Below are 27,206 nucleotides of genomic sequence, written 5' to 3' on the forward strand. Positions count from 1 at the left end.
CATAGCTGAGCCACCCAGGTGCCCCTAACTTAATATTCTTAGGTACTTTCCCTGTCAGTGTATATATAGCAAACTCATTTTTTTTTTTTTTAAGATTTTATTTATTTATTTGACAGAGAGATCACAGTAGGAGAGAGGAAGGGAAGAGATCACAGAGAGAGAGGAAGGGAAGCAGGCCCCCTGCTGAGCAGAGAGCCCGATGTGGGACTCGATCCCAGGACCCTGAGATCATGACCTGGGCCGAAGGCAGCGGCTTAACCCACTGAGCCACCCAGGCGCCCAGCAAACTCAATTTTAATAGCTGCATAATATACCATATCAGTATAAACGTTTTAAGTTTAACTATTTCCCTATTGAAAGATAACATTTACTTTCTAGTTTTTCACTATCCCCAGGGAGGTGTGGCTTTGGGAGAGAGAGGGGAAAAAAAATAGTTCCTCAGGGTGACAGAGACAAGAAACCTGGGTTGTTTCCATCTTTATTCTAGAGACCTCTGGTAAATCTCATTCCTTCTCAGGAATGTGTCTGAACCTGTCAAGAGGTTTTAGATCACGTATGTTTTGAGATGATTAAAGCTCTTTACCTCCCAGAAATGCCCACATGGAAAATACTTCTTAGGAGCATAAAGATAAGAGTGCTGTAATCCCTTTAGTCTGCCCATAAACTCTGCTTTGAGATTTCCTAGGCTGCATGGATCTCTTAAGGTTTTTCCCTGACTCCAGAAACCATTTGAGGCAATATGATATTCTCCCAGCCATGTGTTGCACTTGGTCACCCACCTCACTGCCACGTTTGTGGTATTTTAGGACTCCTTTCACTTGAGCAGGCTCAAGCCTCAGCATCGGTTTGTGGGCTTGTGGGTTTGTGGAGCTGCAGAGCACCGCTGCTGGGTCTTAGCACCTCCATTGGTCAGTGGTCATTCCAGCCCCTTTTAGTGCCCCTGGGCTGCTCCTTTCCCTCTGTTAGGTCTGCATCACCCCTCCACTAGCACACCCTGACATCCAGCACATTCTCCTCCTGGCTCTCAGCTCTTCACACCTGCCTAGAATGGATTTGGGTCTTCCAAAATAGTTAAGACTAAAGAGGAAACTGGGAAAAGATGTCTAATGTTCACTATTTGCAAATTTCAGTTGCTAATGTGTATTGATGTTTGGTGCTTTTATATATTTTTAGAAACTGTCTTTTTGCTTCAAAACAGCCTAAGGGAATGGCCGAAAATGCAAAGTTCCTTTGAACACACACCAGTTTTATTTTTCTCTGGGCCTAGGTTCCTCCTTCATTGAGAACCCGCTCTCTGTTTACTTCTTGTCCACCCCTGGCTAGACACCCCTCTCCCTACCCCAAACTTTGTCTCCCCGATGGAAATCATCTGAGAAAACTGCTAAATCACAATATATTTTCTAGAATGTATCGGTGTCCCCACTGGAAGCCTCTTATTTAGTAGAATATTCTTTTTTTTTTTTTTTTAAGAATTTATTTATTTGATACACAGAGAAAGATCACAAGTAGGCAGAGAGGCAGGCAGAGACAGAGGAGGAAGCAGGCTCCCTGCTGAGCAAAGATCCTGACTCGGGACTCAATCCCAGGACCCTGAGATCATGACCTGAGACGTGAAGCCTGCTTAAGATTCCCTCTCAAAAAACAAAAACAAAAGTTGGACAGCCGGGAGAAGACTACTACTGAGCTATTGCTGAAATAATATCCGACCCATGGAAGCCTGGTAAGTGGCCTACACCCCCATTTGGGGTTATGTGAACTTAGATGTGAAACTAACAAAAATTGCAACAGCCTTCCCTTGTCAAATGGAAATTATGTGTTCTGGGGATACAGTCAGCTGTCCCTCTTAATTTCACATGAAGAAGTGATAGTCACTCCTTTGGAAGAACTCTTTTCCCACTCAGCTGCCTGAAGCAAAGCCACTGGCTCAATAGGACACTGGATTCACAGAGACTTCCCTAATCAAATGCCTGGGCCCAGTTCATTGATGGTCCAGCTAAGTTAAGAGCTGATGGTGTCAAGTGATCATTCTGGAAACTGCAGCGAAGGCTGATAAGCACAATGGGCTGAATTGAAAATTTACCATGTCCTAGACAATCCCTAGGGACCAGACATATTACATTTTTACTAACTCGGGCTATTGCCAATGGCCTATCTTCTGCTCTTTCACTTAGAAGACTGTCAGATTAAATCAAGACACTCTTCTTGGGGGCCACAAACTAAAAATGAATTGCAGTCATTGAACTGTGTGGGCCACATGTAGATACCCATCATGGGGGTTCATTCTTGATGAGACCACCTGGGAATCAAGCTGCTGATGGAGCCTGATTGCCACCATCAGTGCCTGGATTCATCATCATACCAGATACGCCCTTACATGTGCCATCATAGCCTGGGCACAGAGTAAAATATTTATGCTTCTGATGCAGAGGTCACCACTACAGATCAGGCTTGTGACTCCTATTAAAAGTCTTTGTCTGACCATGAGTGAAACCACATAGCACAGGCATGGCCTTCACCCACTCCTGACTGACTGCTCTGTCAGACATTTGGTTCCCTCTTGGGGTTATTTGACACTTTTTCAGGTTAGAGTTTACAGTGTTGCTGTTCTAGTCAATCAGCCAACTCCAACCACACTGTTTTGATTTTGAACCTAATCTGCCTCATGTTTATGTTTTTCCTGACTACATACAACCTGACAATGGTGAATCTTTTACTGCAAAAATCACTCAAAAGAGGGCAGATAGTTAAGGTATTTGATGGACCCTACACTTCTCCATCCACAGCATCGACTGTCGTTGTATGTTGGGACTGCCTACTCAAAAAATGTACTTAAAAGATTTCTACTATCTCATCCTGATCAATAAACCTTTGTAAGACAGTTTGGCCACTGAATATGGCTGTCCCCAGAAAGCAGTCACTTCCTCGTTACATACTAGAATTCTCCAGAAAAGAAGAACCAATAGTTCCTGTGTATATAAACAGATGTATTATAAGAAAATGACTCACATGAATATGGAGGCTGGAAGGTCCCCTAATCTGCCATTTGCAAGGTGGAGACCCAAGAGAGCCAGTGGTCTAATTCCAGTCTAAATCCGAAGTCCCAAGAACCAAGGGAACTGATGGTATAAGTTCCGGTCCAGAAACAAGGACTCATGTTCTAGCTTGAAGACAGGCAGACAGAATGAATTCTCCCTTAACCCAACTTTTGTTCTATTCAGGTCTCCAACATTGGACAGGGCAGTTTACTTAACTGAGTCTACTCAGTCAAATAGTAATCTCATCAAGGAACACCCTCCGATGGACCCAAAATGATGTTTAACCAAGTATCTGGGGACCTTGTGCCCCAGTCATATTGACATGTAAAATTAACTATCATAGCTGCCAATGGTGCAGTGATCAGAATGAGAAGGGCTGGAGAGTATTGTGTAGATGTATTCCGAAAATTCAGTATTCTGCCCCGACTATTGCTAGGTGTGATGTTATCTTTGCCGTAACAACATTCACAGGCCTGCCTTGTTGCTGTGACTTCCAGGTGGCAGTCTGGCCAAAGGAGGCTAGAATATTCTCATTCAGTTCTGGTTCAGGCACCTGGATTCTCATGTTGGTTTGACATGATCCTATATCATGACATTTGGAAAAAGAGTCACCCTTGGAGCCTTTGTCTCAAAGGAAAATGGGCAAGTACAACTCTCACAAACTATCACAGACTCCTTAAACTTGAGTGACTGCTGGCTTTGACATCTGCTCCTAGATGGCTCTCACCATAATTTAGTATTTAACCTACTGAGAAGTCTATCAGAAGCTTCAGGTGCCGTTTCCGCTCCCATACCTCTCCTGCAAAACACGTCACAACCCGTAGATGTCTCCCTAATCCCCATTCTAGTAGTTGTTCCTCTGTTTTCCTGTGGGGTGGACTAATGCCACACAGCTGGTGCTGTGGACCTGTGGGAGAGTTTGGGCCAACTGCCATCAGGCAGTCTTTCCAAAAATAAGGACTGGTTTCAATTATTCTAAGTTAAGGGGAACTCTGAAGCCTTCCAGGTGCCCCAGTGGCCTCATTAGTGACACTGTCAACCTGTTCCCTGAATAATATAAGTCCTCCTTGGGGGGCCCCAACAGCTGTAAACAGGTAGCACATATGCCCTCAGGACTATACCTTCTGTGTGGAAGCCAGGCATTAGCTTGCCCCCCTCCCTGAAAACATGGTGCCTTGCACCATAGGGAGGACCATTAGCATCACCATTGGATCACGTATCCCTGAGATGACTGTGGAGATTGCGCCAAAATTAGGCTACCTTTGGTTATATGGAAGAGCTTTCTGGATGGGTGGCTTATATATACACATTCTGCAAGAAGTTATCCCTATCTTGAGAGTCATCTTATCTGAAATGTTGATACGAAATTTGCCCCTGACTTTAGCTGAAGCCATCAATGATACCATCTCAGCCCTGGAAGACATTCAGGGGAACCTCAGCTCATTGGCCAATGTGGTTATGGATGATAGAATGGCCCTCAACTTCTCTGTGGGCCAAGGTAGGTCTCCATCACAAGTATATCCTGCTGTACCTGAATTAATCCCTCAGGCTCGGTATAGAGCCAATACAGGAATTAGAGAATGCCACCGGATTTCTAAGGCAGACCTTGATGGCTTATGGTTGGGGTTTTTTTGGATGTCGTTTTTCTAGCTATTTTGAGTTCTGGCCCTTGATCGAGTTCTGACCAATTCTGCAGATTGGTCTCATCCTGTTGCTTGAAGTTCTGTTGATAGAATGCTAAATAAATTCTGTATGAAACCATTAGAAGGGATTTGGTCCCATTTCTGTCAGATTAATCAGCGGCCAGTAGAAAATTCATCAGAAGTCATCTGTACAAGTTGCTGTGGGGGCTGGAAGAGGAGTTAACTTAAATGGAAGCCTGAGAGGTTCTCATATAGGAAATGAAACCTGTTTGATCTGAGCCATGAATGAGAACTAGTCCCACATGTGTCCATTTTACAGATGTGGAACCTAAGGCACAGAAGTTAAATAAGTTGCCAATGTTACTGAGTTTAGGAGTGGGAAGTCAAGGTTTAAATCTCTTCCCCTCCATTTATAGCGATTGCTACTCACTGTTTCAGGCATAAGACTGAGACCACCAGTCAAAGAAGAATTGAGAAAAAATTGGCATTAGCTTTAGATATTTTTCTTAAATTGACTAGTTGAATGATCTACAGAGTTAGTGATTGTGAGTTTGAAGTCTGGGTGAAGAACCCTAGGACTTTCTATGAGCCAATCTTTGAAAACGAAGATATTTAGAAAAAATTTTTTTAAATAAAACTTAAATATTTTCAACAATAAGATTTAAAGAAGAATAAAGCGAACCACCTTAAGATAAATTACCAATACAATTGAAGTCCTTAATCAGGACTTCTTTTTTTTTTTGTTTTAAAGATTTTATTTTTATTTATTTGACAGAGATCACAAGTGGGCAGAGAAGCAGGCAGAGAGAGAGAGGGAAGCAGGCTCCCAGCTGAGCAGAGACCCCGATGCGGGGCTCGATCCCAGGACCCTGGGATCATGACCTGAGCTGAAGGCAGAGGCTTTAACCCGCTGAGCCACCCAGGCGCCCCTTAATCAGGACTTCTTATCCTTATCAGGTCCTTATCCTTCATGAGGTCCTACTCCCTGCACTCCCAGAAGTAACTACTACCCTGAATTTGCTATTTATTATTCCTATGCAATTTCTTCATGCCCATCCATTAATATATGTTATTGTTTTATATGTTTTAAAACTATACATGGTATTTGGTTAAGGATTCCCAAGAGTAGCCCTAGGTTCACAGACCTGCTAGAAGGACTCACAGGACTCAGCATTATTGTTGGACTCACAGCTAAGATTTATTACAGCAATGTAGTAAGGACACATGGGATCATAAGAGAAAAATACACAAGCGGAGTCTGAAAGAATCCATGTGTAGTATTTCTTATGCTTCTCCCTCTTATTGAGGGGTTGCACTAAGCGCACTTTCCCCCCAGCAAGGAAAATGCACCTTGTTTTTGTCTAGGGAATCTGTTAAGAGACTCAGTACTCACAGATTTATTGAGGGCTGGTGTGTGGACACCCTCTCCTAGCATGTACCAAAATTCCAGACTCCCAGAAGAAAAGCAGGTGTTCAGAATAAATCGTATTGTCTGTGCACAGACAATAAATCGTATTCAGTCTGTGCACTGATTAATTGGAATTCTAGTGTAGAAAGGGCTGTCCTCTCTCCTCCATTTATTCAATTACATCAATATGAACTCATGGGTTTTTATTCAGTGGCTTGTAATACTTTTTTCGCACTCAATATATAATCATGCACACACATTTAAAATTATATAATTTTTATTTTTCTAAGGGCGGGTGTCCATTGCTCTAGATCTCCCGTCCTTTTTGCGGAGTCCTCGCTTGGCGGCCGGAACCTTTTTTTGGCTCTCAGGCTGTCCGGGGAAATTTTAGGCGGTGATACCTATCAACTGACAGGCGACCCAATAGATAAGAGCGTGGGGCTAGGGGATTGATGGGAGGGAGGGAAGGAGGGGGAGGAAATAGAAGGGTGCGGGGCGGAGCCAGGGAGCTCCGCGGCCTGTGGGACCCGCGATAGGCCCAGGGCCTGGACCAACTCAGGGCTATGCCGGAGCGGGTGGTGGCCGGAGAGATAGGGGCAGGTTCCATATCGCTTCAGCTAGAGGCGAGAGACGGAAAACGCCGCCGCGGATGGTCAGAGAGGGGGCGGGGAGGGGGCGGGGCCTCGAGGAGGCGTCCGTCCTACGGGGCGGGGCTGAGTCTGGGGAGGAGCCAACGGCAGGTCCAACGGCCGGCTGTCAGCGGCCTCCGCGCGTTCCCGCCCCCGCTTCCCGGCCTGCTCTTCGGGGCGTCTGGGGTCTGTCGGTCTCCCCGCCTCCCCGTGGGTTTTGTCGCCCTGTTTCTTTAGTTTTCGTGGCTTGCTTCCGAGTCCTCCGCAGTCTCGCTCTCTCCTCTCCCACCCCCCACCTCCGTCTCCCTAGCCTGGGTCATTCTCCCGTGCTTCGGTGTCCGAGACCTGAGGGCTGCCCGGCGCCCAGCTCTGCCCGGAGAGATGGAGGAGCCGGGGTCCCGCGAAGGTGAGCCGGGCGGCGACACTGCAGAGATTCCCCAAAAGTGGGGCACTGTGAGTGTGGGGACAGGTTCGGCAGCACCGTCTGGGCTTAGGAAATCCAGTCTGGGGGAGAATATTGAGTCAGAGTCACGCAATCGACTAGGATCTCAGACGTAGCCAGAGAGTATTCTTGGTTGGTCTATTTTTGTTTTCCTTCCAGTGAAGCCAGACCTAAACCTTAGAGTTACCATTTAGAGATGAAAGGGAACTGAGCTTGGGGCAACCCTTCTTTCTAGAGAGGGGTGTGGGGATCATGGAGAGTCCCCAGCTGGAACTTAAGGGACCTGAATCTTGGTCCAGGTTTGCTGTTCCCCACTGCAGGCCTGAGTTTTCCCATGTGTACAGTGAGAGGGGTTTGGAGTACTAGATCTCCAAAGGCCTGACAAAGGATGGGTGCTGTTTAAATATGAGCTGTGAAGAGTAAATAAATGAGTTAGGAAGTCCTCCTCCTGGGGTTCACTGGAAGCTGCCTGGTGCACAGAATTAACTGGAGTCTTTGGAATTACATCGTTCATTATAGTGCCGAGAAATAGGTGGCATTGTCCCCTTTACAAGTGAGGAAACAGAGGTACAGAAGTAAGTCAGACTTCAAAGTCCTGGCCCCACTGTACTCTTTCCCATTAAGAGAGCAGGGCAGACTTGATTGATAGGTGATCATATGGAGCAGCAATTAATAATTTGTGTTCTTGGCTAAAATGACCAACTCCAAAGCAGAACTCTATCTGATTCTTCTCTATCCTTCGTTTCCAGCATATAGTTTGTGTGAGCCACTATCATCATGTTCAGCATAATCATAATTCATAAAAATTAATAAATAATAAGTAATGATAGTGATTCCAGTTGTTATAGGGATAGCAAAGCCATAAGTGAAATTGTGAAGACCTCAAAATTTATAATACTTTTACTTATGTAGTGCTTTAAAGTTTATAAGGCACTTTTGAGTGGTTCTTCATATTGGTCATCTTAGGTAGCTATTACCCGCATTTTACAAACAAGGAGTCCAGGACCGGGAGAGATTAAGTGACTCAAGCAAGGTCACACAGAAGTGTAGCTGGGATGCCAATGAGGTCCTCTTTGACAAGCTGTGCTTCTGCTTTGGTGCTCTCCCCCTTCCTCTCCCTTTCCTTTATCCTAGTCCCATCTCCTCACTCCATGCTTATCGCCCAGAGAATTTCTCTTTCCATGTTAACTAATAATCATGTGTTGATTGACGATGAACGGTGTTGGTAGTAACTCATAATTAGAGAGTTGGCTCATGAGAATTCAAACTATGATCTTTCCCAGAGACATAGAGGGATTTCAATGATTTTAAGAAGGAGAGTTGTTAACTATTATCATCATCATCACCCACGGATTTCAAGGAATAAAACTGCAGTTGACCCTTGAACAACACAGGTTTGAACTTCATGGTCTCACTTATATAAGCATTTCTTTTCATAGATATAGTAGAGTACTATAAATGCATTTTCTCTGACTTGTGATTTTAAGATTTTTTTCCTCTAACATGATAAGAATACAGTATATATTACATATAACATATAAATTATGTATTAATTGACTTTATGTTATTGGTAAGGCTTCCAGTCAAGCGTAGTATATTCATAGTTAAGTTTTGGGGGAGTCAAAAGTTATACATGAATTTATGACTGCCAGGGTGAGGGTGGTCAGCACCCCTGGTCGCTGTGTTGTTGAAAGGTCAAGTGTAGAATGTGTATTGCTTGACAGTCTGAAAATAATAACCACCATATATTGAGTTCATACTATGTCATGGGCTCTGTAACAGTCACTTTAACTTATTAATTTAATTCTCTCAGCAACTTTACTGAATTTTATACATGAAGATCCTGAAGCCTTAGGAAAGTTAAATAACAGATCCAAGGTCATGTAGTCCCTAGTGTTGCCCAAATCCTGTGTTCTTAATATGATTTTTTAAAAGATTATTTATTTATTTATTTGACAGACAGAGATCACAAGTAGGCAGAGAGGCAGGCAGAGAGGGAGGGGGAGGCAGGATCCCCTCTGAGCAGAGAGCCCAATTCGGGGCTCCATCCCAGGGATCCCATGGGATCATGACCCAAGCTGAAGGCAGAGGCTCAACCCACTGAGCCATCCAGGTGCCCCCAAATCCTGTGTTCTTAATCATTAAAACAGCTTGGCTCCAGGATAGATGTTTACTCAGAAAAAGCCGGATCCTCTGTGGAGGAGAGCCTGAATTGAGGAGAAAGGGGTGTGCTCTAGCACCGTGGGAAGAAGACAGTTCTCACTTGCTTTTCAATTCTGCTACTGAGTGCCTAGAATTGGAGTGAGGAAAGGCTTTTCTTCTGGACCTTGGAGGCCAGCCCCCAGACCAGTCCCCCTCATGATAATGAGCCATGGTTCTTCTTTCTTTTAAGTTAGGAACAAGTGAACACATGAATCATTCCTATGCTGTGGGTAAGTTTGTCTTGATTGACACTAGGCAGCTGTAGCCAAAAGCAGTACAACTTTTTCTTTCCGTTTATTACCTACAGGCTATATGGGAGATTGGTCTAAAATGCATAATTGATCATGCCATTCCTCTGCCAAAAACTCTCGAGTGACCCCCTCTCTGTGGGATAAACACCTTAATAAGATATCCAGCCTCTCCTGATCAGTCCCACCTTTGCACTCCACTCTAGTCCTACCGCTGACCGATAGTCCCCAGAGTTCACTCTGTTTTCTGTCCTTTATAGGCTTTTTACATCTACTCCCTCTGCCCTTTCACCCCCTCCAACTGGCTGACCACCCTTTAGGAGCCAGCTTGCCCATTCATTCAGTCATTCATCAAGTGCCTATCAATTACCAGGTATGATCCTGGGTATAAAGATGTAGCGGAGAATAGAACAGACCAATCCCTGCCCTTCATGGGGCTTCTGTAGTTTGTATTAAACAGGTATGATCTGGAGGTTTAGTGGCATGGCCAAGAGAGCAGAGAGAGGGGAGAGGGAGGAGCATGGCAGTTGTCAGGGAAAGCCACCTCCATTAGATGACATTTGAACAAAGCTGAAGGAGTTGAGGGAGTGAGCTCTAGGTTATCTGAAAGGAGAATGTACCAGAAAGGCACAGAGTGTAGGATATGAGACGGGAGCTCACTTGGCTGCCCTGATCTGGACAGATGCTCTTTTTCCGTTTTCTTGCATACTCTCATGTTTACCTCTCATGTGGCACACACCGCATGACGTTGTAATTGTCATTTATGTCTCTTTCCCTCACTTGGATGCGGATTTCTTGAAAGCAGGGACTTCTGATTTCTTTCTGTCGCCTCAGCACCTACCTTATGGCCTGACTTGGAGTGGGCACCCCAAAATATTTATTAAATAAATGAATAAAGCCTTGTTTTTATAGCCTGACCATTTTTACAAGTGATTTATAAAAAGAAGGCTGGGATGACAGATGATGAGAGAGGGGGAAAAAGAAAAAAGAATTCTAAGCCTGGTTTTGTCTGGCTTAACTCCTGTTCTGGGCCTCTGAGAAGTAGAGTACCTGATTTTCTTTGAGAAGTGTGTGTGGAGACTTCCATTTCAGCATTAATGGCTAGCTAACCTGTACCATGGTGGATAAAATATAACAAAGTCCCTTACAGCTGAAATTGCAAGGAAAGAGAAATTCCCAGGGGCCTAGAAACCAAGAGTGAACTGAAAACCAGAGTAATTAGCTCTTTAACCCGAGCTCAGCTGCCCTGGATGTTTGCTAGTCTCCCCTACCTAGTAGTTTGGGCTTGAACAGACCTGCTGTTGCAGTGATTGCTACAATGAGCCGACATGGGTTAGGCTCTCAGGAACTGAGATCCCTGCATGAGGCTAGGTCCTTTGCAAGTCCACATCCTTTGATGGGGTGGACTAGGCAAAAAGGATTCTCACTGCTGACATGGAGAGATGATAAAGAAGATTGCCTCATGTCCTAGGCTCTAGTAGAGGGAGGAAGTTTCCCCAGAGAATCCTTAACCACAGCCATTTCCACATGTGGATTTGGATTTATATTTACATTTCCCAAATGGCCTAAGAACTCCAAAGAAATTGACATTAGAAACAGTCAAGGCCCGTGTTACCCCTGGATGCCTGGCAGAAGTATATGCATGAATCTCTGGAGAAACATACTGGGCACAGGCTGTGTAGGATTTCCGTAGAGTCTGGAGGATAGATTTGTTCCATGAGCATGTTCCATGGAGATTTGTTCCATGCTGTATGCTTTTGAGACCGTGAATGTGACTTTGGATTCAAAAATAAACATCTGAGTAAGTCTCTCCCTCCCTGTATGTGATCTCCAGAAATGGGGTGATGGAGCGGAACTTGTATGCAGGGCAGCATTTGGGGGACGGACACACATTTAGCTGCCTCCTATCCTTACAGAGGTCATGGAAGAAGTGACATCGTGCTCCTCCAACAGCCCTCTGTTCCAGCAGGAAGACAAGAGAGGGGTCACCTACCGGATCCCAGCCCTGCTCTACATCGCCCCCACCCACACCTTCCTGGCCTTTGCAGAGAAGCGCTCCACAAGCAGGGACGAGGATGCTCTCCACCTGGTGCTGAGGCGAGGGTTGAGGACTGGGCACTCGGTACAGGTGACTCCTCATCCCAGATCTGGCTCTGAGCCTCAGTCTCTCTCCACATTGCTTAGACTGCTTGAGGGTCTCTGCCCTTTCTTGTCCACTCTGGAAAAGCCCTGTGTGGAAGGAAGGAAAAACAAACCCCCCAAAACAGTAAAAGCAATGGCTCTGACTTGCTGAGTACATCTGTGTGCCAGACCCATTTTGGATCCTCAGTAGCTACTCTGTGACATAGGAACGGTTGTCAGTCCCATTTTACAGATAAGGAAACTGAGGCACAGAGACATTCCCACATGTTCAAGGTCACACAACTATAACGAAGCAGCAGAAGCAGGCTTTAAACTCCATCTCAGATTCCAGAGGCCTCCAGGGTTCATTCAGATTCAACTGACACGCGGTATGCTTTTCGTTCACATTCTCTTTTGTTCTTATAAGTCACCCGGGGAAGTAAGCACTGTTAGTCCAGTTTTCTGGTGAGGGATCCTGGTCCTCCAGGAGGTAGGTAGCTTGTTCAAGACCACAGCTAGCAAGATGGTCGGGGTAAGGAAAAAAATGATCCTCATCTTCCTGCATGTTCTATGTGAGGCGCACAGTAGCCCCATAGTACAGGCGGAAATGGGATTAAAGTGGTTTGCCTCAGGCACAGGCATCCCAAGCAACAGAGCTGGTGTTGGAGTTCTCACCTCTAAGGGGCTCATCTTCACTGAATTTTTTAGAAGAGAGTGATTGCTGCCTCTGGGACTCTAGGACTCCCATTTGTCTTTTCTCCTGCAGAGCTGGCTCAAGTGTGGATCAATGAGACAATGAATTTGAGAGTCTTTTGTAAACAAACAAACAGACATAGATGTCTTTGTAATAGGCCCTCTCATCCCCCTAACCTGCCCTGATTTTCTACCCACAGAAATATGAGCACTTCTTACCAGACCATGCCTGTCCCATCACCTCACTGCCCAGCTGTCTCACATTCACAGACCTGTACATTAGAGCTTAGTTAGGGGTTAAGCCCCTGGCTTTGAAGTCAGACAAGACCTAACCATTTAATGGCCGTTTGACCTTGGATTTGACTCTTCTCTGTTTCATCATCTGTAAAATGTAATTAATAATAGCAGTTACATAGTTGGAACTCAACATTAGTCATCTTCCATAAAGGATCTGCTTACACAACTCCTCAAGTGAGGAACTTGATCCTGTGGCAACTGTTAACTTTTGTTTTGGGAGAGAGACAAACTATACTTCTCTCAAATCACCCATTGGTCTTCTGGGACATCTCATCTATATATAACCTGAGATCTCTTTTCCAGAGAATGCTCTTTGATGTTCATACCCTCTGGGTCTTCTGATTTGGGGGCTCACCAGCTTTAGTCATTTTAGTGGCTTGTTGGGCCACAGTCTTGATTTGGTTTCTTGTCCCATGAAAGCCATGATTATTGACTTTGGGATTTGATCTGGGATGTCGGTGTCCTTTTTCAAAGAATGGTACTCTGAATTTAGGGCTCCAAGGATAGCCTGACCAGCTCAGCAGTGAGGCTGCTATCCCATTTTGTATCCTTTCTTTAAAGCAATTTTAATATAAAGAAGCATCTGCTTTAGTCAACACAGGGTGACTAACATCAAGTAGACGGTCAGCTAAAACCTCTGAATCCATTTCACATTTGCTGTTTTTTAAAAACAATTTTTAATTATAGTAAAATACACCTAACATAAAATTTTCTATCTTAACCATTTTAAGTGTTCGTTGCAGTATTGCTAACTAGAGGCACGCTGTCGTGCACCAGATCTCTAGAGCTTTTCCATCATGCATGACCGCTACTTTATACACTTTGGACAACTCCTCATTTCCCCTTCCTCCAACCCCTAATGACCACCTTTCTTCTTTGCTATTATGAGTTTTTAGATAACACATTTAAGTAGACTCATCCAGTGATCAGTTTATTTCACTTAGCATAATGTCCTGAAAGTTCATTTGTGTGGTAGCATGTGACAGGATTTTTTTCTTTTTTAAGGCGAACAATATTCCATTGTGTGTGTATACTGAATTTTGTTTACCCATTCATCTGTTGATGGACATTTGTGTTCCCCACCTTTTAGTTATTGTGAGTAATGCTGCTATGAACGTGGGAATGCACATATCTCCTGCTTTTAATTCTTTTGGGTAGATATCTAGAAGTGGAATTATTGGGTCGTGTGGTGATTCCATTTTTAATATTTTGAGGACCCTCCATGCTGTTTGCCACAATGACTTGACCACATTATATTCCCACCAAGGCTGTACAGGGTGCCAATTTCTCCATATTCTTGCCAGTACTTATTATTATTTATTTTTTATTCTATTTAAGATTTTATTTATTTACTTGACAGAGAGAGAGTGGGATCACAAGTAGGCAGAGCAGGAGGCAGAGAGAGAGGAGGAAACAGGCTCCCGTGCTGAGCAGAGAGCCTGATGCAGGGCTCGAACCCAGGACTCTGGGATCATGACCTGAGCCAAAGGCAGAGGCTTAGCCCACTGAGCTACCTAGGCTCCCCATTATTTATTTTTGATAGTAGTCATCCTAGTAGATATGAGGTGATATCTCATCGTGGTTTTGATTTCCATTTCCCTAATTATTAGTGATACTGAGTATCTATCTTTTCATTATGCTTGTTGGCCATTATGTTTGCTGTTCATTTTTTTTTAAAGATTTTATTTACTTATGCACAAATTAATGTTTTATTTCACATACATTCATGTGGCATATATGATATAAAATGCTATAAAAAGGTATATATCCCATTCTTGCTGCCCTACTTCCTATAGGTTGTCAACGATTGTTTCTTATCTACCCTTCTAGTGCTGCTTCTTACAGAAACAAAGAAATACGAGTATATATTCTTAATGCTCCCCTTTGAAACTTTTTAACATGAAGTGATAACACATAGATAGAAAACATAAAACATAAATGTCCATGCACAATACATGAATGTTATCCCTGTGAATTGAGAAAGCCAACACTTATGGACTCATCACTTAAGCTCAAGACATAGAATATTACCAGCGCCTCAGAAACTTTTCTTATCCTCCCTCTCTTTCTCAAAGGTAATTACTATCCTGATTTATAGCTCTAGAGCTTAGTTTTGATTGTCTTTGTTGTTGCTTTTTAAAGTAGACGTTACACTCAACGTGGGGCTTGAACTCATGACCCTATCAACAACAGTCACTTGCTCTACTGACTGAGCCAGCCGGGTCCCCCAGTTTTGCCTGTTTTTAATCTATATTCTTTATGTTTGTCTTCTTTTGTTCAGTATTTTTGAGATTTATCTGAACTGTTGCGTACAGGCTGCTCTGAATATTCTTGTACGTGTTTTTGCTATGGCATATGTGCATTTTTGTTGGGTTTCTGTCTAGAAATGGTGTTACTGGATCATAGGGTAGGTGTATGTTCCACTTCAGTAGATAATGCCATCTAGTTTTCTAGAGTGGTGGTCGTGAGAACTGATCTACATCAGTTTCACCCTTACTCTGTGCATTTAGCTCTTTAAAGTTCCGTCATAAAGCATGGGGGTTTACCAGGGTCCCCAAATTTCTGTTCTCCTAGCCCCATATGGCTGTCAAACAAATTGTTCAGCTTCTCAGCTTTTCAGTTCTCTCTTTGAGAATCAGCAGAGACACGCTGAAAGGAAAAGGGACTTGAAATATCAGGCCAATATGTCTGAATGAACTTCTCTCTGTTCTTGGCCTATAACTTTTCATTGTCTTATGTCCTCTCTGGTGCTTTTAACCAGATGTTTTTCTTTAAGGTTTTATCTGTCCTCACTAGTCTCAGTGGAAAGCTTGGTTCAAATTACCTAGTTTTCTGTTAATGGATTTTTCTTCTTATTTCTTATGCAAAAAGTAGCATACTACATACATTGGCCTGTACTGTGTTCATTTAACAATATATTATGGAGATCTTTCTATCTCAATGTGTAGAGGCCTTCCTTATTCTTTTTTCATCTCTTGCATTGGATGTTCATTTAACCAGTCCCCTGTTAATGGTTATTTGGATGCAGAATATCTTGATGTTCCAAGCAATGCCACAGTGAGTAATCTTGTATATACTTAATTAGATGAGCAGAGATATTTTAGAATAAATTCCCAGAATTGGGCATGCTGGAAAAGGATAAATGCGTCTGGAATTTTGATATACCCTACATAAATACTGAACCATTTTGCACTTCGGTCCATGTAAGAAGGTGCCTGTTTCTTCACATTTTTGCCAACAGAATAGTGTCAACGTTCATGATGTGTTCATGATATGCCAGTTTATTAGATGAAAAATATGACATCATTTTAATTTGCTTTTCTCTTTTATCTGTGAGGTTAAACATATTTTCATTGTTTTTTTCTCTTTCTGTGAGTTGCCTGATCTTGCTCTTTGCCCATTTTAGTTGGGTTTCTGGAAATTTTCTTACCAATATCTTTTTTTTTTTTTTAAGATTTTTATTTATTTATTTGACAGAGAGAGACAGAGCAGGAACACAAGCAAGGGAGTGGGAGAGGGAGAGCAGGCTTCCCGAGAAGCAGGGGAGCCCAATGTGGGGCTCAATCCCAGGACCCTGGGATCATGACCTGAGCCGAAGGCAGAGGCTTAACTGACTGAGCCACCCAGGAGCCCCTCTTACCAATTTCTAATAAAGTTTTTAAAGTATATTAAGGAAATCAGGCCTTTCTTTGTGATACGTCTCGTTAGGCATTATCTCATTTTAGCCTTACACCAACTCCTTTGTGAGCATGTTATTACTATGTGAGCATGTTACTACATTTTCCATTTAACTGAGGAAGAAATTGAGGTAAAGTAAGTTTAAGTAAATTGCCCAGCGTCTCACAAAAAGTGATAAAGTCTGCTTCGACCTAGTCATCTCTGACTCCTTGCTTGAGTTTTTAATGACAGTGTTATGAATTGCCTTCCCAGGATAGTAGAAGGAAAAAAATCTTTGTTTTAAATTTCCCTTTATTTGCCTAAATTCTTTATTTGTCCACCTTGCTTGCTTTTCTTCATTTTCTTTTCTTTTTGTTCTTGCCCCCTCTTCCTTCCTTTTTTCTTACTTTTAAAAAATATTTATTTGGCTCCTATCATGTGCTAGGTACAAGAAATAAAAAAATTAGAATAATTTGATTTCTGTCCTCAAAAGACTCATAAGGAAGGAAGGAAGGAAGTCAGTCAGTCACATAAAAAATTATGATTATTATATAATAAGTGCTATAACTCTTCTGTATGTACAAAGAGGAAGCTACCAATTGCTTTTGGAAGGGGACGGGGGGAGGAAGTTTCATAGACTGCTTTACGAAGGTGGTGACTTTTGAGTTTGGAGGGTGAATTGGGCATCTAGACAAAGTGTGGAAGAGTGTTCTAGACAGAGGACCGCATATACATTATCTGGTGTTGCCTCTTCCCAGCTTTATAAATTGTCCTGTAATATTTGAGAATTAGTGACTATTAGTGAATATGACATGATTTCATAGGTTCTAATACCAGTTACTTTTTATCACTGAAAAATGATGCTTTCAGTGAGCCTCATGTCTTCCTCTTAGTCTCACTCCTCCTCTCCCTTTGCCTTGTCTAGTGGGGACCCCTGCTGCCGTTGATGGAAGCCACACTACCGGGGCATCGGACCATGAACCCCTGTCCTGTGTGGGAGCAGAAGAGTGGCTGCGTGTACCTATTCTTCATCTGTGTGCGGGGCCATGTCACTGAGCGTCAGCAGGTCGTGTCAGGCAGGAATGCGGCCCGCCTCTGCTTCATCTGCAGTCGGGATGCTGGCTGTTCGTGGAGCGAGGTGAGGGACCTGACTGAAGAGGTTATTGGCACCGAGGTGAAGCGCTGGGCCACATTTGCTGTGGGCCCGGGTCATGGGATCCAGCTGCAGTCGGGGAGGCTGGTCATCCCTGCATATGCCTACTACATCCCTTACTGGTTCTTTTGCTTCCGGCTACCATGTAAAGCCAAGCCTCATTCCCTGATGATCTACAGTGATGACCTGGGGGCCACCTGGCACCATGGCAGCCTCATAAAGCCCATGGCAACCGTAGAATGTGAAGTGGCAGAAGTGACCGGGAGGGCGGGCGACCCCGTGCTGTATTGCAGCGCCCGGACACCAAACAGGTGCCGGGCAGAGGCTTTCAGCATTAACCATGGTGAATGCTTTCAGAGACCAGCCCTGAGCCCTCAGCTCTGTGAGCCCCCACATGGCTGCCAAGGCAGTGTGGTGAGTTTCCGACCCATGGAGATCCTTCAAGGGTGCCAGGACCCTAATGGCAAAGATGCTTCTACCGGTCAGCAGAGCCCTCTGCTGGACAGCTCACCGAGGCTAGAGCAGGAAGCCGGCCCACTCTCTGAGTCTTGGCTCTTGTACTCACACCCAACCAGTAAGAAGCAGAGGGTCAACTTAGGCATCTACCTCAACCAGACCCCTTTGGGGGCTGCCTGCTGGTCCCGCCCTTGGATTTTGCACTGCGGGCCCTGTGGCTACTCCGATTTGGCTGCTTTGGAAAAGGAGGGCTTGTTTGGATGTTTGTTTGAATGTGGGACCAAACGAGAGTGTGAGCAGATTGTCTTCCGCCTGTTTACAGACCGAGAGATCCTGAGCCACATGTATGAGGACTGCTGCAGCCCTGGTAGGAGCTCTGAGCCAACTGAAAGCTAAAATTGGCTTAGGACCCAAATTTCCATAGAAAGGAAACCACAGAAGGCAACCACAGCCAGGATAATGGAGGCCAGATTAACAGAGGTGGTTGAAGTCTACAGAAAATCCAAAATTCATATTCTGCACTCCACTTTTTTTCTCTTCTCCCCCAAAGAGCAAAAGGAAAATTATGCCATAGCTACTGCAGTGGGGATAACTATGAGTTGGGGAACAATAATGTGGTCCTGGTTGTGCCCCTGGCTTGCTTTGGGACCTTGGACATGTCCCCTGAACTCTCCGGGCCTCAGGTTCCCATCTGTAAAATGAGAGGATTGGTGCTGTGATTTTTCTTCTTTCCATTCTTAGGAAAGGCAAAATGCCAGTAGGCTCTACGATCAACAGGTCCTGGCTGCGTGGGTCTCTGATAGGACTCTAATCTTGAAGTGGAAGTCAGAGGACTCAGCTTTTCCAGTGACTTACCCCTCATCCAGGTGTGAGGCTTGGGCAGAACAGTAGAATCATGAGGTCACCTGCCTTCTCCAGCTTTGCAGCTCTGCTCAATCTTCCCTTCCTCCTCCAGAACCCTTATTTCCTGGGAAGAAAATAGGAAGCACAAGGCCAGTGGCCCTTGATAATGGTACTTATTGTTTCTGAGGGTGTTAATCTTATGAAAGATGAACCCGAAGTTTATGTACTAGAAAGGTTCTTGAGGAGAAAAGGTCGTAGATTAGGACTCTAAAGCATTGGCTAGAACTTCCCATGGTCTCTGCCCTCAAAGAACTCACAGTTCACGGGGCTAGAAGTGGAGAGAATTCAAGAAAACCGATGCAGCTGGTTTATAGACGTTGGGCCTTAAGTTGGGGTTATGGTAGCTCCTGACGTCATTGTCTTAGTCACATCTTCATTGTGCTTAGAGTCAGCTGCCAGGGCTTGGCCGGCCACTGAGTTCCTCCCACGTCTGTTTTTCTCAGAATATTGTTCTGGCCTAGCTACTCCTCTACTCATGGAGAAGGTCTTCACTATGAGGAAGGTCTCTAGACCCTAGACCTCTGAATCGAGCCAATTTTTTTTTGTACCTATTACAATCACTATTTGTGAAGTAGGGGTGTTCCTTTGTCTGATGGGTTTGGGGCTGAAATTGACCACGGCTGGGTGTCTCAGATGATACCAGATGAGTTGCTCTTATTTTAGAATCTTTCCCCTGGAGCCTGTTCTGTAACAGAAATTATCACAAAAGACTTGGTTTTTTAGCCTATTTTAGGAGAAGAAATACCTTCAACTTGTATCAGATAACCAAATTTGGTGCTGAGTAATTGCCTAGGGAGGAAGTCTTAGTTGTAGAATATAGCCCAGGAGGCTGGGGGCTGCGGTTGCTCCTGTCATAAGAGGGAGAGTCCTCTAGGATGAAAGTAGAAGTTAATTTCCCCTGCATATGGCTTAAGTCCATGGCTTAGAATGACTTTATAAAACTCCCTTAACCTCTCATCCATTTGTCAAATTTATCCACCCAGTATGCTGTTCTGCTCACTCATTCACTCATTTATACAGTTATCTAAATATTCTTGGGAGCCCATCTGTAATATAAGGTGCTTTATCTGTTGCCATTCCCTGGTTGAAAAGCATCTGTGGCTCTTCACTGCCTGCCAAAGGGTGTTTTTCATTTAGTCTGGCATGTAGGGCCTTCAGTTGTTGGGGGAGATAAGGCGTACTGACCTCTGCTTCTTTGTATGAAGCCCATTGTCAGAGAAGATCTCTGTTAAGCTGGCAGTGGAGGGCATGGCAGTTGGTGGTACAGGGAGGAACCGGGGACGGGCAGCCCTCTCCTAAGTCATAGCAGCTTCATGTTCTGCAGATCTTTCCTGAGCATTGTACCCCCAAATAGATAGGAATAGCAGGGATGGCTTCCTTCTCCAACAAGGTCTAAAGGAGGAAGAGAATGAAAATAGCAAGACATCCTTGGGAACATCCAAGAGGGGAGTAGGGGACAGGCCCTCAGTCACATGCCAGTGTGGACCACAGATGTCCAGGACCAGCACTCAAAAGATGTCTTATCCTCCTCTGAATTACCCTCCCCTTTGCTTTATGTTTGCTTCTCCTTAGTGATTAGAAGTGAAACTCCTCATAGGTGGAGGGCCTGTGTGCATCATTCAGGATTGGAAAGAAAAGAGGGTTGGGGACAGAGGTAATCCAGAATGAGGCTAAATGGGGATAGAGCTCAGGGGTAGAGCATTGGCTGCAGGATGAAGATTTTGGAGAGGAAGAGCAGACAGTGGCAGCTATGAAGAAAACAGCAGGGCAGGAGTTCCGGCACCTTTAGGAAGAAAGAGAATGTGGCTCAGATAAGAGACCTAGGCCGGAGAGGCAGCGTAGGTGGTGGTTGCTGTGAAGAAGAAATGACTACAGACTGGGGGTGTCTCCTGATGCGTGTGGGAGGAGCCCAGGGGGCAGCTGACTCCAAGCTGTGCGACCGGCCAGCGCTTCAGGCTACAGACCGGTTCCTCCCCGGCCCTGTCACTGGAAGCTGACCTAGCTTGTTCACCTTCCAGATGACCAACAGAGACAGCTGTAGGCATTCCTGACTTGTCTGTGCCCATTCCCCAAGGCCTTCAGGGCCCTGGGACTTATCCCGTGACCCTGGTATCCTAACCAAGCCTCTTCCAAGCCCTTTCAGCTTGGGAGAGTGAAAAAGACAGGGCGGGTGATGGCAGCTGTGAAGAAAAGAGGACAGCAGACTGGAGGCCTCTAGTTTAGAGGCTGTGGCCCCTTTGTCCCGATGTGCTTCTCCCCTGTCTCTGGGCCCTTAGAATGGATCCATCCGGCACACATGGCGCATCCCTGGGAGAGCAAGAAAGCATAGGTAGGGGCCACCTCCTGCTGATAGGTATCCAGACCCACTCCCACACCTTCAAGCTACTGAGCTGGCTCAGGCTCCTCACCTCCCGAAGCCCTCACTCCTAGGCCCCTGCTATTCATTTCAGGGCTTTTATGTGGGTGCTTTCCTTGGATCTGTTTCTCCTGATCATCAGTCTTCCCTCCTGTCCTGTCCTTTGGGATATCATGCAACAGTAGCCATAGATAGGAGACATCGTGCCCTGTCTGTTGGGGAACCTGAGGCACCCACAGAGGCCACCCTGAGGCAGCCCTGCCTCCTCTCCAGGGCAGTAGGCTTCAATACTTCCACTTCGGCCAGCTCAGCCTCCCCAGTCTTCTGCAGTAGGCTGTGCGTTTCCCCTACTGCGTTATGCGGTAGGTGTCAAGTCATCCCTTTTTGTGTTCCCACAGTGCCCAGTTGAGGCCCCCCTTTGCTCATTACCATAGGGTGCGGGGTATCATTGTGGTCTGTCTTGTGCCCTCTGGGCCTCTGTTAGGCTGTGAATTCCTTGAGGGCCAAGTCTGTATGAATCCTCTCTCTATCCTTTTTACCTGGAATTAACAATAATTTCTTTATAAATATTGGCTTTTTCTGTTGTGTTCGGAATTCCCTGAAGGTAAGGACTGTGCCCGATTCCTCTCGCTGTCCTCTGCTCCCGGCACAGAATGGGCAGCAGTAAGGCTCTGCTGAATGGATCAAGGAATCAAAGATCCTTGGCCTTCTGGAGCCAAGTGAGAGGGCCAGGGCGAGCCCCACAAGAGTAGGTTGCCTCCCTCTGCGGGTTGGATAGTGTTCTAACCCGCTGACCATGTACCTGAAATGGGTCTTCTCCCTGCTGGCCTGCTTCCAGGTCAGTCCCTAAAGAGCTCTTCTCTGGCTTCAGCTGAGTCCTGCCTGGGTGTCTCAGGATTACAGCCCAAGCCCAAAGCCAAGCCTCGATATGGGTTCTCATGTCAGTGGTATTTCCCCTCTGTCCCTGATTGGCATTTCTGTAACTGCCCCTCCTCCAGGACTCTGGGGCTGAGGCCGTGGTTCAATGTTCTGAGCGTGTCTTGCTCTGTGATCCCAAGTGCTTAAAGTGCCCTCTGTTCTATAGAAACTACCAGAACTCTTGGGAACAAGGGAGATGAATAAAGAGCTTAATTCTGGTGACTGCTGTTTGTGTGTTTCATTGTTGTCAAACCGTGAGGTGATTATCATCCTAATACTTTCATCTCGTTTGTACCCAGCTTCTTTCGAAAAATAGATTTGAGGCCTTTTCTTGCACTTCATAATTTTTTTTTTTTTTTAAGATTGATTTTACTTGAGAGAAAATGAGGACAAACAAAGGGAGTAGCAGGCAAAGGGAGAGGGAGAAGCAGGCTCCTCGTGGAGCAAGGAGCCTAATACAGGGCTCGATCCCAGTACCCTGAGATCATTACCAGAGCCAAAAGCAGACGCTCAACCGACTGAGCCACCCAGGTGTCCCTGGTGCTCAATTTCTTAAATTCCTATTCGGTAAAACATGGAAAATCTCTTGAATACTTAAGCAGTAACGAATTTGATTAAACTGCCTTCAATAGAAATACCAGTTACAAATTTAGTATAACTGAGCCTTTTGAAATTTCAAACACCATAAATAGTACATAAAACATAAATAAGTCCAATGACTATAAAAGATACCCTTATACCAAAATGGAGTACAGAAGAGCTGATGCCATAGATTTAACTTTGTTAGTTACTGTTATTACATGTTTTGAGGGTTCTGACTTTTAAGACCTCTCCAGAGTTTGGGTTGATCAGGCTGTCCCCACTGCCACACCTTCTAGCTCTTTAGTAATAGCAGATCCAAAGAAAAGTACCATTTCAGACAAGTACCATTTCCACTGGGAGCATTAACATGGGAGGTTGGAGGCCTGGAACCACAGCTTCTTCTCCATGGGTGGAAAATACCTGAATGCAGGAGAAGCCTGAAGGAATGCAGCCATGCAGAAACAGTCCTAATGATCCCTACTAGGCTTCTCCCTGTTAAGGGAACATAGAATCCCCCAAACTTTTTTTTTTTTTTTTAAGATTTATTTATTTATTTGACAGATCACAAGCAGGCAGAGAGGCAGGTAGAGAGAGAGGAGAACACAGGCTCCCTGCTGAGCAGAGAGCCCAATGCAGGGCTCAATTCCAGGACCCTGGGATCGAGACCTGAGCTGAAGACAGAGGCTTTAACCTACTGAGTCGCCCAGGTGCCCCCCCCCACCAGAATGTTTTTATTTTTATTTCCCTCTTAAGCCAGTTTGAGTTGGGTGTATACACTTGCTGGTAAAAGAGTAAGACTATCCATGTTCACGGGAAATTTGGTTACTTGGTACCCCAACCTGTGTGTGAGTCACTACCTGAAACAGAACCGCATTACCTTTCAGTGCAGTCTACTGAAGTTAACAGCATTCCCTAAAGAGTACACTACCAGGAGAGTCCTTGGGAGAGAATGGAGGAAGGACGGGACTAAGGGTCCCGGGTCTTTGTCCTAGAGCTTGTCACTGATCTGATGGGCAACTTTGTGCCCGCCATTGGCCCTCTCTGGGAGCCCATTTATTCAGCTACAGCAGGGGGATAATCCTTGCCCTCCGACCCACCAGGAGTTATGGCGAGGAGCTACTGAATCCTCAGGAGGGCTTAGGAACTGGTGCAATGTCGTGTAAATAGAGGACAAATTACCTTTCACTCCTTTATCTCCATTACCCATCAGCATTGGCAACATTTGACAGTCAAATGCTGAAAATTAAGGTGATGGATAGAAGGAAGGAGGAGAAGGCAGGGGGGCACACGGAGGAAGGCACTGCAAGGCTGGACAGCGATCTCGCCTCACCTCTGTCCTGTCCTTAACAAACTGCAGCCTTCATGGTTTTGCCCAACCTTCCGATTTTGCCCCACACCATTCTATGAAGAATGATCCAGCTTGGGTATAAAAGAGGGAACTCTCAGCCTCAAGTACGTAGGGACTTGGTCTGAGTCATCTGTGTTTTCAGTGCCCACCATAAGGCCAGGCATAGCACATACAGGAAAGAAGGATGTAAGAGAAATAGCATTTGTAAAGTGCCTACTGTGGGTTGTTATACATGCATTATCTCTTTTACTTCAACAATCCATTTTAGAGATGGAAAAGTTGAGGCTCAACAAAGTTACATGATGTGGTCCAATGTCACACACCTGTAAGTGATGAAGTCAGATCCGATTCCAAGCCTATATTTTTGTCATATGGCAAATAAGAAGCAGAGCTGTAGGTGACATGAGGCAGAGATAGTGCCTCTTAATCCCTTGAAACACGGTAGGCATCCAGTCTCCAGTAAGAGGCTCATGATGATGACCCCTGTAGTAATTTTATAGTCGTACCAAAGTGGCCTCTCAGACCAAAGGTTTTTCTTCCCCTTTTATTTCATTCAAGGGAAATGCATTAGTGGTGCCTGGGCAGCTCAGTCAGCTAAGCGTCTGCCTTTGGCTCAAATCATGATCCCAGGGTCCTGGGATCGAGTCCTGGATTGGGCCCTCTACTCAGTGGGGGGCCTATTTCTCCCTCTGCCTCTCTCCCTGCCTGTGTGCTTAATTTAGTTTTTCTCTTAAAAATAATTTTTTAAAAAATATTAAAAAAAAAAAAGTAATGCATTAGTTTCTTTCCTTGGAAGCCCAGATCTAGCTGGAGATTATTTTCCAGTAGCTCCAAACTTCAGAACAGCTGCCTCCCACGACCCAGCGTCATCCTAAACACAGATTGTGTTGTCATCAACCAGAAATAGAATCAGGGTGAGAGCATGGATTCTCTTGAAGGGTAAACATAGAACTTGGATGGCAGGTGAAGCCTTCTTAGTGCCGAGTGAGAAGGTCAGGGCCAGCATGCGCCGGGCAGGCCTCGGACTGAGCCACAGGTTGGAGAGAGCAACCCTACCTCTGCCTTTCCCCACCTAGGCCAGGTCCTTGGAGCTGTACCCAGTGGCCAGGCCTGAGCCCATCATGCAGTGGAGACGGTCCACCCTACATTGTCTCTAACCCTTACAACCAGGGGAACGAGGCCTTATTCTCCCCAGCGTACAGACGAGGAAACTGAGCCTTGGAAAAGAGAAAAGATCAGACAAGTATTTTAACTATAATTTCATCCATAAAAACTAAGATACTAAAAGTACCTCATAGGGTTGTGGTGAGGGTTAAGTGTAAATAATCTATGTGTATTTAAACTTAGATAAAAATCAAACAGATCATCAAAGAATGGGATCTGCTGTGATTACGATTTTCCCCTGTAATACTCTTATATTAGCCCATCAAGTGTGCTTAGTGGGGTCACAGTACTTTTCAGGTTATGTGTGCATATGAATCACCTGGAAAAGTTAAGAAAGATAGATTCCTGTCTCCCCACCCCAACCCCAAAGAATCTACTTTGGTAGATCTGGGTGGGGCTTGAAAATTGACATCCTGATGCTACAGGTCATCCCTGATGCTGCAGGTCCATGGACTACTCTTTGAATAGCGAGCTCTATGTTTCAGTGCTCCCCTCTCCATCCATTGCCCCAGCTGCCTCTCACTCACACCCTGGCCAGCTCCAGGTGTAAGAGGAGCATAGCCTGCTATTACTAACGTCTGTGTGAAGCTCGTTTTATTTCCCCAATAGATGTCTAACTTCAGTCTCTAGGCTGCCAATGAGCAGCATCTTGCCTGGGTCAGAAATTTGGCTTTCCAGTGGCATGGTAATTGCCTGGGATTCCTATTGATTTTCTTGTCGAATCTCATGGAGCTTAAAGGGGACACTACAGCTTGGGCACAGACGTGGGCCTGTGGGCATAGGGTGATTGTCTGACTGGAAAAGAGATTTACAAGACTCCTGTACTCAGTGAGTACCAAGGAAGCAGCAGAAAAAGAGGCTCTGGGTTAGTGGGGCTGCTGGGGACCCAGCTCCATGAAGAGGGGCTTTTCATACCTGCGCAGGGGAGCGTGAGGTTCAGCACAGAGCATGAGCTAAGCCTGGAGAGTTGCCAAGCTAGAGATTGCTGAACTCTATTAGTATGAGGGTCAAAGGTCAATAATCTGACTCAGTGTCTCTTTTAGATTGTCCGTTTCTGCCCTTGGTGGCTGCACAGTGTGTGCCATAGGCAAAGGTAATCCTTGCTTTCTCCTGATAACCCTCTTCTTAGCTCCTTCCCCTCAGGGCCCCAGGCCCAGATATCTTTGGATCGAGACATTGGAAAATGGTCAGGAATGTTTGGTGCCCTTTTTGCCGCTCTGTGTGCCCAATTCGAAAGCTGAGGTTTCTGTACTGAAATTGAAAGATGGTTATAGGCCAGGGAGTTTGGGTTAAGGTCAAGTCCTATGGGCAGGTTTGAGGGTAGGGTACCATGTCCATTTGCTCTCCATATTAATCCATCCTCTGGCATAGTAGATACTCCATAAAAATTTGTTGAATGAATGAATGAATGGCCATTCCATATTCAATCCTCCAAAACTGGGAACTTGAAGGTGGATATAAGGCAGGATAGGACACGCTTGCCTTTCCTGACCTCACTTCTTTGGTTTGAGACTTGATGACATCTAAATGATCCAGAAGATGATCCCTGGTAGCCTGAGTTAAAATGAACCCTGGATTCAGGGAGGTGTTATTGAGCAGTCTCCCAGGCCAGAGCTGAGGGACACCTTCTTTGTCATCCCAGTAATCTGGGTCTGCATCACGGTCTGTGTTGTTACTGGAAAACCTTTCCTAAAGCCCAATCTGAACACCGTAGTTTGGCATCTGCTGTGTTGTCAAGCACTGAGGGATACTTGGGTGAGCTCCACTGGCCTGGATCCTGAAAAGTTGGGAGTGAGGTTCCCAAGGTCAGTGTGGTAACAGTAGCAGGAACCAGTGAGAGAAGACCTAAAGGAGAAGCTGAATCATAAGGCCAAAGTCTGGTGTGTCAGCCTTCCACCCCTCATGTCAAGTTTCCACCTTGCTGGAAAGTAACAGTTTCCTTGGGACACTC

At 45.2% G+C, this 27,206-nt stretch overlaps 1 protein-coding gene across 4 annotated transcripts; it reads left to right on the forward strand.

Annotated features, from left to right (window-relative positions):
• Nucleotides 1-6,604: 6,604 nt before the first annotated feature.
• Nucleotides 6,605-22,374, forward strand: NEU3 (neuraminidase 3). 4 transcript variants are annotated; one of them, XM_059410870.1, is made up of 3 exons: nucleotides 6,606-7,121; nucleotides 11,524-11,735; nucleotides 17,301-22,374. In XM_059410870.1, exons 1-3 carry the CDS (start codon nucleotides 7,097-7,099, stop codon nucleotides 18,378-18,380), a joined length of 1,317 nt encoding a protein of 438 aa, XP_059266853.1. In that variant the 5' UTR covers nucleotides 6,606-7,096; the 3' UTR covers nucleotides 18,381-22,374. The 4 variants fall into 4 exon arrangements, with proteins under 4 accessions (XP_059266873.1, XP_059266853.1, XP_059266863.1 ...); XM_059410880.1 differs by having other exon boundaries at nucleotides 11,524-11,729; XM_059410890.1 differs by lacking the exon at nucleotides 11,524-11,735 and having other exon boundaries at nucleotides 6,605-7,121.
• The last annotated feature ends 4,832 nt before the right edge of the window (nucleotides 22,375-27,206 follow it).

Source organism: Mustela nigripes, chromosome 1 (assembly GCF_022355385.1).
Source record: "Mustela nigripes isolate SB6536 chromosome 1, MUSNIG.SB6536, whole genome shotgun sequence".
In the NCBI taxonomy this organism is placed as follows: domain Eukaryota; kingdom Metazoa; phylum Chordata; class Mammalia; order Carnivora; family Mustelidae; genus Mustela; species Mustela nigripes.